The sequence below is a fragment of the Mytilus californianus genome, unplaced genomic scaffold, assembly GCF_021869535.1.
Source record: "Mytilus californianus isolate M0D057914Y unplaced genomic scaffold, xbMytCali1.0.p SCAF_1, whole genome shotgun sequence".
NCBI lineage: Eukaryota > Metazoa > Mollusca > Bivalvia > Mytilida > Mytilidae > Mytilus > Mytilus californianus.
The window spans coordinates 107001444-107015648 of record NW_026262581.1 but is presented as its reverse complement, the minus strand read 5'-3'; the positions used below and the strand labels follow the sequence as shown (position 1 = coordinate 107015648).

At 31.8% G+C, this 14205-nt stretch overlaps 2 protein-coding genes across 3 annotated transcripts in view; one reads left to right on the top strand and one right to left on the bottom strand.

Annotated features, from left to right (window-relative positions):
- Positions 1 to 14205, bottom strand: part of LOC127729108 (TBC1 domain family member 25-like) — a 447590-nt gene that overhangs the window by 25289 nt on the left and 408096 nt on the right. The window lies entirely within an intron of this gene.
- On the top strand, positions 7259 to 9343 carry LOC127729393 (retinal homeobox protein Rx1-like; the record flags this gene model as incomplete). The annotated part of the gene is made up of 2 exons (XM_052237220.1): positions 7259 to 7378; positions 9145 to 9343. Coding segments are annotated over 2 exons (285 nt in total), but the record flags the coding sequence as incomplete, so codon positions are not given.

Here is a 14205-nt window from a genome sequence, read left to right as displayed (position 1 = left end):
CATACACGAGCGAATCGTACAAGTTGAGATATATAAACACCATAAGATGGTGACAAGGGAACGTCACCATCTAAAAATGGATAATTAACGATAGGAAATGAAAAATCATCTCTTTTATCATAAATTTTTGTATTAAGCTTCCCGTTAATGATATAGATATCAAGATCGAGGAAAGGAAAGGACAGTGGTCATTGTTAGTATTAGCTTTATTTAAAGTAAGTTCAACAGGATAAATGTCTTTAGTATACATACTGAAGTCGTCATTATTGAGAGCCAATATATCATCCAAATATCTAAAAGTATTGTTAAATTTTTGTATCAGATGTTGTTTCGATGGGTCTTTGCTGATTTTAGTCATAAATTGTAACTCATAACAATACAAAAACAGGTCCGCAATAAGTGGTGCACAGTTAGTCCCCATTGGAATTCCGATAACTTGACGATATACGGAATCTCCAAAGCGAACAAAAATGTTATCAAGTAAAAATTCAAGGGCAGATAAATTATCAAAGCATATCAAGTACTTCCAACGAGTTTTTGACACTCCAAAAGTAGTTAATTCCACTATTTTCAAAGGCCTTATTTGAACAATTAATTATCAGGTTTTTGATTGTACCAAGTGTACTAGTAAGTAGAATAGACAATTTAGTAGTGGAACAATGACTTGAAGACGAAATAAATCTATATTTGTAAGGTGATTTGTGTAGATTCGGAAGCCAGTACATAGTTGGGACTTTCATTGTATTTGGTTCTGCTTGTAAAGAAGTAGCTAATAGTTTATGTTTGTTACAGATATCGTTTTCTGAAAATGAAGTCAGTTGGAATGTTGGTGAATTCGTGATTTCATTTTGCAGAACCTCAATGTAGAATGTATATTATACCAAACACAACATCCTCATATATTTCAAACAAAATTTAAGAAAGTTTGAACCAGAAGACGTATTTTGAATCTGATTCTATTGGTTCTAAATAATCATTTAGTGTTTCTTTATATGCTAAAATAAAACCACCAGATTTTTTCACAAATTTTTGTCTGTTTTTCATTTGAAATATATAACCTGGAAGTGTTATAATATCTAAATCATCCGTCTTCGTTTCTTGCATACAAATTATATCATGATCATATAAAAGTTCACAAAATTCAGGCTATTAAAGACGCTTATTAATGCCACAACAGTTTATTAGGATATTTAGATTACATTTGTTTTCAATAATACAGTTTGTGTCACTATTTCCTATTTTAGGATTGTTCAATACATTTTTGACACTCGTTTTGACTTTTGAAACATGTGAAATATTTGTATTTTTTGTGTTAACTGTACATGAAGACTTTTCCTTTATTGTCATTTTTATGAATGGAAAATAAAGAATAAATAGCCTCTAAAGATACTCTAATTTAGCTATCTTAAAAGTGCCAGATATCACGTTCTTTATAAATCAAGACACAGTTTGACAAAGGTATTTGATTAAATTATTAAACCTATTTTACTGTATGCATGGGGCGAAGTATGGGTTTCACTTACGATATGATTCAATTCAATATTTTATTTAAGTCTCACCTCTCAATAACTATAATACAACATTACATTTAGTGTAAACATATATAGATATAAAAAAGAGGGCCATTCTGTACAGAATTATAAGAGACTATAACATAAAAACATTATAGAAAATTCGTCTATTATAAAACATATTTATAAGTACATTATTTACAGTATGAAATATTTCTACGTCAATCTAAGATAAGATAACAGGCTTAAAATTTGGCACAGCTACGAATCATATTAATATGTAAATAAAAACACCGTTAATTTCTGTTTATCATCAAAAGACATAAAATCACTATTAAAATGTTTTGCTTCATCAAATATTTTTTTTTCTAAAATCGTCATATAAAGGACACGATAAAAAAAAAACATGTGCTTCATCTTCTAAAATATCTTTACAATTATCTCAGACTAGCTCATCTAAAAGTGATTTTTCAAATCTCCCCGTTTCGATTCTTAATGGTACCACTCCACATCAAAATTTGGCAAAAGAACTCCTTTGTGAAAATGGTATTGGAATGTACAATATGTTTCAGTTTCAAAACTGTTCTTAAACAAATTATATGTTATAAGGTTGTTGCCATCTTGACTAGTTAAAGCTTTCTCTGACTGTTACTAAACATTTTAGACATAATAATATTACCAATTGAGGTACTATCGAAATATTCTGTAATGTTACACAAATATTCTACATTGTACTCAGAAAATGCTTTCCTTACATAAAAATTATAATTTTTTACACACTTGTGTTTTCTACTCATAATGTCTGTCCATATTTAATAAATTTAATTGTATTTATCAAGCAATAGGATTGGACACAAGTTATAACAGCTTATATTAAGTCCTCTCCTTACATATACAATACACATATATGATGACAGCAAACACATACATAATACAGCGACAGTTATAGAAAATAAAGGAAGGAGTCACACATTTGCATGGCAACAAAAAAGCAAATAGGACAGAAAGAAAAAAGAAAGCTGCTGACTTAGAATGTTAAAATCGTTTTGACTGTTTAATGAAATAACGAACTTTATCAAAAATTTTAGAGTTAGTTTCGTAATTATATGCATCTTTTCCAAACAGTAGCGTTTCAATATCAATGTGTATGTTCATATTTGTAAGATCATTAATCAGAGATATTCTTTGGTTATAATATAATTGACATTCTAGAAAGTAATGGATGGCATCTTCAACAGGAGAACCGCAGGAGCATTTAGAATCATTCACTACATTTATCTTATTTAAGTCTGCATTTAATGAACTGCACTGCATGGTGCCTTAGTCTTGTATGCAGTATATTAAATTTTCTAGGCCCTTCACCATAATATGTTGGAGGTCTAAATAGTTCACCCTTTATTTTTCGTTTAAATTGTGGAATAGTTGGTGCGTTTCTTATTGTTGGATTTAAATTATTCCATATTCTGACAGTAGATGGTACGAATGACTTTTCAGTTATTCGTAGTCTACATCTAGGGGGTATATAATTATCATTATTTCTTAGGTTGTATCCACTGACATCAGATGTAACTGGAGGTAGACAGTTGATTAAATATTGGGGACAAAATTTATTATGCATTCGATAAAAAATTGTTAATTTTCGTTGTTTACGCCTTTCTGCTAAAGTTTCCCATATTTCCCAGTTTCTGTCCATATGAAAACCTTTCTGTTTAACCGATTAGAACTCATATTGCACCAGGATCTTTTCCGTTAAGGGGTTTTAGGCATTTTTAAACTATTGTTAATTGTTATTTTGAAAATATATGTGCTGTTAACTGCATACTATTGACTAATTAGCTATTATCTGTTCTTAAAATTGACATTTTTGTTAACTGTTATTGTGAAAAAAATTACCCTTATTAACTGTTTTTCGATTTTTGAATTCACTATTTTCTGTTTACTCATCTGTTTTATAACCCGAGGGTTAGATATTTCTCCTTTTTGACACCTGTGTCATAAAATGTGTTGATAGTACATTAAAATGTTATTGTTTTTTTTTCCTGAAAAAGGTTAAAATTATTCAAGAAAAAGTAGGTTTTTCTTTATTAGATCTATACAATGACCACCACATCATTTTCTACAAAAGCTATCAAAATTGATTCATGCAAAATAATACTTATATCTAGATGCATATAGTACTTATATACCTGTTCATACACTGTTAAACAATTTAAAAAAAAACAACAAAAATTATGCATCCAATATAATACGCCCTCCAAGGGATAACATCCGAAATACAAGTGTCAAATTTTTCACATTGTATATTGGACCGGTTATGTTTTATTTATTAATATTGTATCAAAGAGATCCATAAGAGAAACTGATTGAAAATTGGAGTAATTCAAATGAGAAATTCTCTTTGAATACAATGGCAATTCTTCTCATTATTACAGTCACCACTTTCCTTACATTTGTGTATGAAACTAAAAATAATCTGTATGTCGTTATTAAGTGTATTCAAAATGTATCTAGACCCAAAATTTTAATAGATGGATTTTCACTGCATTTGCTGTTTGTTTTGGCAAAAAACTCAAAAATAAAAAAGCATCAATTATGAGCTTAAATAAAAGAGCCTTACATATCTAAGCCAGATCCAACCAATTACCTACTGTTATATAGACCTATATAGATATAAGATGTGGTATAAGTGCCAATGAGACAACTCTCCATCCAAGTCACAATTTGTAAAAGTAAACCATTATAGGTCAAAGTACGGCCTTCAACACGGAGCCTTGGCTCACACCGAACAGCAAGCTATAAAGGGCCCCAAAATGACTAGTGTAAAACCATTCAAACAGGAAAAAAAACGGTCTAATCTCTATATAAAACGAGAAACGAGAAACACTTATGAACCACATCAACAAACGACAACCACTGAACATCAGGTTCCTGACTTAAACAAATTTTCCGGTATTTGTTCATAATTTTGATTTTCTTTTGATACATTTTTTAATAATATAGTTTGATTAGTATTTAACGTATAAATAATTTTTTCCTATAGGATAAACAAAAAGGAAAGAAACACCTTAAGTATGACTTGAGGGAACGCACAGTACAAAGTGTTTTCTCTGAACATAATAGTTTGGAGCCAGCTAACTAGTTTAACCCCGCCACAATCTATATGTGCCTGTCCCAAGTCAGGAGCTTGTAGTTCAGTGGTTGTCGTTGGTTCATGTCTGTCATATTTGTTTTTCGTAAATTGTTTTGTTATACATTAGGCCGTTAGTTTTCTCAATTGAATTGTTTCATAATTTTCATGCGGAGACTTATATAGACGACTATACGGTATTGGGTTTTCTCGTTGTTGAAGGCTGAACGGTTGCCTATAATTGCTTACATCCACTTCATTAGAACTTTGGTGGATAGTTGTCTCATTTGCAATCAAACAACATCTCCTTATTTTTATATAGTCGATTGATATAGACAGTGTATTCGTGTAACTTGGCCAGAATCATCATGTGATTAGCCCCCTACCCCCCCCCCCCCCCAAAAAAAGTTCCTGATTTAGAAATGATATCTGTACTATAATTACACAAGGCAATTTGTATACCCGATGCTATGCTTTATATCCGACCTAGCCACACATATTTATTTACCTTTATATAGGAGTCTTGAAAATATGACTGTAAAAAGCAGATGACACTCAGTAGATTTCATTATTTTTTTTTATTCATTAGTTCATTTCTTTTTCAGAATGGGCGTAAAAGATGATCTTCAGTCTCGTCGTGGCAGAACCAAGTACACCACTGAACAGGTACATAGCAATAATTAAGAAATGATCATCATACGAGAAAAGACGCTACGATATAAACAAATGAACACTATCCCGCCACAACTGAAAGGGGCGTTACATCAATATTGGTAAAGCTCTTCCGGAAATTTCCTTCCATAAAAATTGTTAAATCTTCTGAACCAAATCACTACACAATGTAAAAAAACATATTTTCTTTCAATAAAGTGTCGTGTAATATAAGAATAACACTTGATAAATTTCATGCGTCCGAAGAGCTTTTCTGGGTCATAATTTACTTCATTAGAAACGCTCAAAGCCGAATATTTGAAAGCCAAGGACATATAAGAAACGAAACACTTGAAGAGCTTTAAGACCAAAAAGTAGATAAAAATAATTGCCAAATTCATCAAAGGTCATCTTTGCCTAAGGAAGTTGAAACCTTAGTATCTTAATGATTTATAAATTTATAAACTGTCTGTATAAGTTAAGAAAAGTCTGTTATAAATCATTTCAGTAGACTACTAAAAGCTATGAATGAACGAAGATTAGGGATAAGCGTCATAGAGACGGTAACTGCACGGCACTAAAAACATCAAAAAGACATCTTGAGGTCACTACACAATTACCATCGCTGGAAAAGTAACCACATCGTCTGTCGAGGTCTTTATAATAGTTGGAAAAAAATAATTTTACAAATTCAAATTAAACAATAAATCAAGGATCAAATATTTGTTACCATCCCAAAAATGTTATGAATGTAAGATTTTCAATGATGCACTACCGACGAAGTACGGTTCAAAAGGGTCAAAAGGGTCTAAATTATAAAGGAACCGTTTGATTTTTTTTGGGTTATAAATTACAGGCTAGAACGGACTTGAAACATTAGAGTTATCTTTTTTTGACATTAAATGCTTGTTTTTTCAATGGACATGATATTTTTCATGTTCTGATGTCTTGAAACTATATAAAAATTATTCTGCTATAAATTAATTTCTGTCGCTAAAATGGGCGTTGATTATTTCACTTTTAGTTCAAATAGATTAAAAATCTGGAGCTACAACGGGTTAGACTTTAGCGCTAAAAAGTCCGATTTTTTTCTCTCGCTGAAATGTCCTCCGCCGTTTAAAACAAACACCATTTTTAATGATTGCGTAATAACTTTTTCGCATGCTTTACTTTTTGATTCGAGCGTCACTGTTGAGTCTTTTATAGATGGAATGTGCGTCTGGCGTACAAAATTTTTGTCCTGGTATCTATGATGAGTTTATTGAAATAAAATGTTTGCCTTTTTGTTGAAGGCGTTATATGCTCAGTTGTTGCCTTTAATAATGAATTATCATTATTTTTCTTTCGGGAATCTAGTATGAATGACCGATCTCTGTGACAGGTTCTTTAAACTTTATTCATAACTTTTCTAGACTTGGAATGGCTAAGAGCTTGACATATATTGTATAGACACTTTTCTTTTTCTGAAGACCATGTATTGACCTGGAGATGCTTTTTGGGGGTTGGTTTCCCGTCTCATTGACATACCCACATTTCTTTTATACATTGAAATAAATGATAGAGTAGTTTTTAATCATTTTTTAAAGAAAGTATAATCCTTATCGTAATATTTATTCTCTTCTGGTTGAAAAATTGAAGATACTTTTCTATTTATGCATGACGTTTTATTTGAAAAGAGGAAGATACAATCACTCCATAAAGGATCCATAACAAAAAAGAAAAAAAAACCAACAGTCTACAAAACACTAAACACGAGAAACAGAAAGCCCAGCATAATCACTTCATCGAATTAAGACTGGTAAAAAGCGTCCTTAGTTTTTTAGTAGCTTTTAGTTATAAATCCCAAATATTCTTAACTGATATAAGTATTACGTTTATATCAATTCAAAACTAAGGCGTCTGTCTGATCATTTTGCTACCGAGCTAAAATACTTTAAAATAAATATATACAAAATTCATTATAAAAAAATTGTTTTCTTTGTTCCAGCTGTATGCTTTGGAGAGGTCATTTTGTTTGTCACAGTATCCAGATACCGCCACAATGGAGGAACTTGCTGACCTGTGTAATGTTTCAACAGACAAAATATCAGTATGTATAAAGTAACAACCTAAATATACTAACGTTTGTACAACTTTAGACAGTTTCTGAAATCTATAAAAATACTACAAAAAAGTTACTAAGTTTAATTTTGTGAACGGCAACAACCCTTCAACAAACTAATACAATGTATATGTAAACGGATTAATATATAAAACAAATTTAAAAAAAATGCGAAATAACAGTGACGAATGCTTTGAACGGGTTACGTATTGAAATCTTAACATTTTATCATGGACAATGGTGCTTTTGATTTCAACTGTCTTAACTCGGACTTCGTAGATGAGCGCAATTTATCGATGAGTCTATTGTAGACGCGACGTTCGTTGGGCATTCATGATGATTTTTTTTTATCATTATGGCAAACAAATGGACAGATGGAAGGGTGGCTGGTTATAGTACACTGGACAATGATACAATCATATATTCAGGACTGGAACATGAATACGAATCCCGTTGTATTAAACTGACACACTGTGCCAAAATTTTAAAACAAGATTATAGTTTTATTGAAGACATCTGGCCAAACTGCTGCTACAAAAAGTTCCAATCTGATATTAGATTTTTTTTTTGTATTTTATTGTTCTCCGCACGTTAATGCAGTTTGTTCACAACACTGTTTGGTTCCAAATAAAAAGTCCAAACCAAAAGTAAATATTTTATTACTTTTTTTGTTTATTATTGCCATTAACCACATAACCAGGTCGAATTCGATTTTTGCAAAAATCACATATGTGGTTTAAAGTGATATTGCTAAATGTATTTCACTCCAAGTGAACATTGATAATCTGAATAATATTCTTGAAGAGATTTGCAAAAATTTAATATATCCAATAACCAATTAAAATGTTATTTTATTTATATGTTTCTATTTTCCAAAATATTATTTGAAGTTATACATATGTACGTTTTAGACAATTTTCAGAAAATATTGAAATTTATCCAAAGGACATCCATAAGACCATAACCAAAATATTGAAATTTATCCAAATGACATCCATAAGACCATAACCAAAATAGTTTAAGTTTGTATTTGATTTCACTACAATTTTGGTTCTTGCTGAGATATTCCTTCTCATCTTTTGGTTCTTGCTAAGATATTCCCTCTCATCTTTTGGTTCTTGCTAAGATATTCCCTCTCATCTTTTGGTTCTTGCTGAGATATTCCTTCTCATCTTTTGGTTCTTGCTAAGATATTCCTTCTCATCTTTTGGTTCTTGCTAAGATATTCCTTCTCATCTATTGGTTCTTGCTAAGATATTCCCTCTCATCTTTTGGTTCTTTCTAAGATATTTCCTCTCATCTTTTGGTTCTTGCTAAGATATTCCCCCTCATCTTTTGGTTCTTGCTAAGATATTCCCCCTCATCTTTTGGTTCTTTCTAAGATATTCCCTCTCATCTTTTGGTTCTTGCTAAGATATTCCTTCTCATCTTTTGGTTCTTGCTAAGATATTCCTTCTCATCTTTTGGTTCTTGCTAAGATATTCGTTCTCATCTATTGGTTCTTGCTAAGATATTCCCTCTCATCTTTTGGTTCTTTCTAAGATATTCCCTCTCATCTTTTGGTTCTTCTAAGATATTCCTTCTCATCTTTTGGTTCTTGCTAAGATATTCCTTCTCATCTTTTGATGTTGACAAAGTCTTAGGCTAAATGCCTGAATGTGTAAATCACTGTAGTACACATATATAAGCTGTCAGCAATACTGTAAATAAATATTAGTAGACTTCTTGAAAATTAACTTGTAACTTATTTTCAGACATGGTTCCAGAACCGAAGATCTAAGTTCAAACGTCAATCTAAAGACTCCAACATTGCCTGGATGAGGAAGCACATCTTCAACAGAGACCCAGCAGTAAAAGAAAATCATGTACTGTCACCACCAACAACAGAAAGTATCAGATGTGCTCCCAAATCAAAGTAAGTCTATATATTAAACAATAGCACTGTTACCAGCCAGTCATGGATAACCAAGGAAATACTATATAATTAATAATTGTTGTATTTTACATAAAAAATATTCTGCTAAAAACTGATTACTGTACAAAACAAAAGTTCAAAAAATTATAACTTTTCAACAATCATTGGCTTCGACTGAAAATAAATTTTAGAATTTGTGGTATTGTTTATTTGTAACTTTTTTAATTTAAGGAAACAGCGATAAACCTTATAACTTATTACCTTATATATTTGAGCAATTCAAAGTTTTAAGTATCCAAATTACAAATAGTTTGCTGTTTTTTGTTTGTTTTGGATATTTTTTTGTCGTTAGTAACTTAATGACTACATTTTTGTAGTGGTAAATACTGCATTCAAAGTAATATATATATGACTTTAGCAAAATAAACGATAAACATAATAACAACCCGAAAACATGGGATGCAGAATAAATGTATTGATTGATTGATTGATGGTTGCTTAACGTCCAGTGACGTATTTAGTAGAATCCGAAGTTCATTTTGCTTTGTAACAGGCCACTTGCACACCTTTCAAATAGTTTTTGAATGGGTTCTTTAACGTGAAGAAAATGTGGCACTCTCCATAGACATCGGATTCAACGCCCCATTGCGTATCAATTTTATACACCCTGCTAAGCCAAACGAAAGCCAGTCTTTAGCCAGTCTTTTTGTTGCGCTTCGGTGTTCCTGTCGTTCATTTGTTTTCCTCTTATAGTTGATGTGTTTCCCTCGGTTTTGGTTTGTAACCCGGATTTGTTTTTTCTCAATCGATTTATGACTTTTGAACACCGGTATACTACCTTTATTTATACTTGCCTTTATTTAGCATGTGTTTTCTGTCGAAGGGCTATACCTAGTCAACACTTCTTCTTTAGTGATACATTTCTTATAAACTGTAGATTTTATAATGATATCAGACAAACTGTTTTAATGAGATATTAGTGTTGCCTGACTATATGCAGCTAGATAATCAAGGAAAATTAACATTCCTAATGGTGAACCATCCAAGGAAAATAGCTTAATACTTAGCAGAGTCACTTTTCCGTAGAAAACAGAGTTTATTCTAGTTAACATTCTTAAAATTTAGAATAACCATTTCTGAACTTTTACAAACGCTAATTCTTAAGTTATGATTATCTTTCTATCGAATTTAAGTTGACAATTAACACGTGATATTGAAACATTTATATTGAATTGAAAGTTAAATGTGACTTATTGGTCCATTGGAACGGGTGTATTTTGTATGTTGGATAATATTTTTTACACATATGTATATATTTATGTTGAATTACACATGTCACTATGATAAACAATTTACTTACTTATACAATATACCATCGGCATCCAATGATTACATACTGTTTGGTCAAAACTGACAGAGAAAACATTTCAATTAATATGTAGTCAAACAAATATATTTGTTAATTTCTATTAGTACAAAATATTGAACTTCGTTCATATAAATTATCATAAATATGCATGACTCATACATTGTATCTTTTTTTCAGTTTGTCATATATGCCAAGTGTGTCTTCTAGTTATCCATCTCCACCAACTCCGTTTTACCCGCCTGTAGGTCCATATGATATGTTCAACGACATCTTACGTGACATCAGTTCCACCTCTAACAAACCAACCACGGAGAATTCTTCGCCAGTTCAGCAGTTTAATGACCAGACATCGCTATCAGCAGAGTCATCTCCAGACATGAAACAGATACTTACATCACCATTACAGTCGTCACAGCAGTGTTCCAACCAACATCCACACTTTAGCAAACACCAAGACAGGGTCTCACCAGCATATAGCTCACCGCCACAACACATGTCGTCACCAGACCAGGAATGCATGCTGAACTCATCATCAGACAGTTCTACATGTAGCATTCAAACATCTCCCCCATCGTATAATCACAGCTCTACATCACCATCTCAACCTCATCCACTGTTGTTTCAAGGTCCGTACTACATTCATCAAGCGTATCCATGGCAATACTTTCAGACCTCAGTAGCAGTAGCACATCGCATGTATCGACGCTAACCGTGAATTGTTGTTTAAAGTGTCTTTGTGGTTTACCTTAGTGTACTAAACATATTCAAAGTGATGACTCTCGGTTTGAACATCTGTAAATAATGTTTGAATTTGTAAATATATCGATATAATAGTGCTAAAACAAAATAAAGTTCATTTGATTGTCTTGTGTGTTGCTATCATTATTCTCCCTCATTTTACCCATTTGCCTTTTTATTCATACATTTCCAATTTTTCATGTTGAGTTTGAATGAATAAATTAAAGCAATGATGATGAATAAAAAATGTGTAAGGTATAATTTCAAAGCGACATCTACCATAGAACACTAAAAAAAATCCCCGAATCGAAAAATAGACGTCAACATATGGTTAATAAACATTAACAGCTGTGAATAGATTTCACTGTGACTACTAAAGATCTACAGCTAATGCAGGTTTCTATGAAAAGGCAATCCTTATATGTATATAACGATTGTGACATCACAGAAAAACATTTATCACCATATTTGTAATTGCATGAGCAACACAACGGGTGCCACGGTGCCTTCCTGGGCACATCTATTTAGTCCCCACACCCCAGTGTTTTTGGTTGGGTTCGTGTTGCTCAATCTTTAGTTTTCGACGTTGTGTTTTGTGGTTTGTCTTTTCGTCGTTTTTTTAGCTCACCGGTGAGCTTTAGCCATCACTTTGCGTCCGTCGTCGTCCGTCTGGTGTAAACTATTTCAAACATCTTCTCCTCTGAAACTACAGAACCAATTCCAACCAAACTTAAGCAGAATGATCCTTAGGGTATCTAGAATAAAGTTTGTGTTTTATTTTCTGTTTCGTAAAAAAAAATGGCCGCCATGGCTAAAAATAGAACATAGGGGTAAAATGCAGTTTTTGGCTTATATCTTAAAAACCAAGGGAATTAGAACAAATCTGACGGGGTAAAAGTGTTCATTAGGTGAAGTTCTATAAGCCCTGAAATTTTCAGATGAATCTAATAACCCATTGTTGGGTTGCTGCCACTAAATTGGTAATTTTAAGGAAATTTTGCAGTTTTTGGTTATTATCTTGAATAGTATTAATGATAAAGATAAACTGTAAACAGCAAATATGTTCAGCAAAGTAAGATCTACAAATAAGTTTAATATGACCAATATTGTTAATTGACCCCTTAAGGAGTATTGCCCTTTGAGGACAATTTTACACAATTTGTTTATCATGTTTTCTAACTTTAAAAAATCATCTCCTCTAAAACTACTAGACTAATTCCAACCAAACTTAAGCTAAATGATCCTTAGGGTATCTAGAATAAAGATTTTGTTTTATTTTCTGTTTCGTCAAAAATCATGGCCGCCATGGCTAAAATTAGAACAGGGGTAAAATGCAGTTTTTGGCTAATATATCTCAAACACTTAAGCAATTAGAGCAAATCTGATGAGAAGTTAAAATGTTCATTAGGCCAAGTTCTATCAGCCATGAAATTTTCAGACGAATCTAACAGTCCATTAATGGGTTGCTGCCACTAAATTGGTAATTTTAAGGAATTTTGCAGTTTTTGGTTATTATCTTGAATAGTATTAATGATAAAGATAAACTGTGAACAGCAAAACTGTTCAGCAAAGTAAGATCTACAAATAAGTTCATATGACCAAAATTGTCAAATGTGTCCTTAAGGAGTTATTGCCCTTTGAAGACAATTTTTCACAATTTGTTCATCTAGTTTGCTTACTTTAAAAAATCATCTCCTTTGAAACTGCTGAATCAATTTCAGCCAAACTTGGGCTAAATGAGTTACCGAGTATCTAGTATAAATTTTGTATTTTATTTTCTTGTACGTCAAGAAACATAGCCACTATAGCTAAAATGGAACATAGGGGTAAAATGTATTTCTTTGCTTTTGAAGAAAATATGACAGATACAAAGAACATCTCAATGGAATTTTAAAGCCACTCATTAAAATATATCAAAAAGCAAAAGTATTCATTGATGAAAGATTTAAGCAAAAAATTACAGGTGAGCAATTCAGGCTCTTGAGAGCCTCTTGTTTTTTTTTGCCATGGTGTTGTAAGTTTTCCTTCACTTATGCGTTTTGAGTGCCCGTTGGTATCTTCCTACTCTTTTTGAAATAAAATGTAACGAATTAAAAGTCATGACAGGTACAAACCATTGCCAAGTTTTCTAAATACAACCTAAGATAAGATAAACTAAAGTTGACCGTCATCAGATAGGTTCTAAGCACAAAATCAACTAACAAAAACAAAAACCCACAACAAATTAGCCAACAAAAAAAACCCCAAAAAACAAATGACAAATACGTACATTTCTAAGAGTACACACAGTTACTGCAAGCTTAGCCAAAGACCAGTTTTAACTAATAAATAATCATTTCCAGACTAAATTATCAATTTAATGTACAAACGTCATAAGCAGTCTGAGAAAAGCATAAAAAGTTTCATTGATGAATATTTCAAAACACATCAATGCATGTAATGTTACTTGTACATGCACGTGGCAGAACTGAATACGCTTACAACATCAATACCAGAAGTAATTGTTGCTCTAAAACACTTGCCTTTGAAAATGAATTAAACAATCGTGACAAAAAAGACATGTCTGCCATTGTCAAACATTGAATATTTAAATTATTTGTAGATAGACACCTTTGGATACTAGCATATGAACCGATATAATAAAAGTTAATGCAATGGCAGAGATGTGCCAGTATATAGACTACATGTATATATTTTATTCTGAAAAACCTTTGTTGATACAAAGGTGTACAGAAACATATAGATCTACACCATGATATAATAAAAATGTGGTAGTAGCAGATGAAGTCTTAT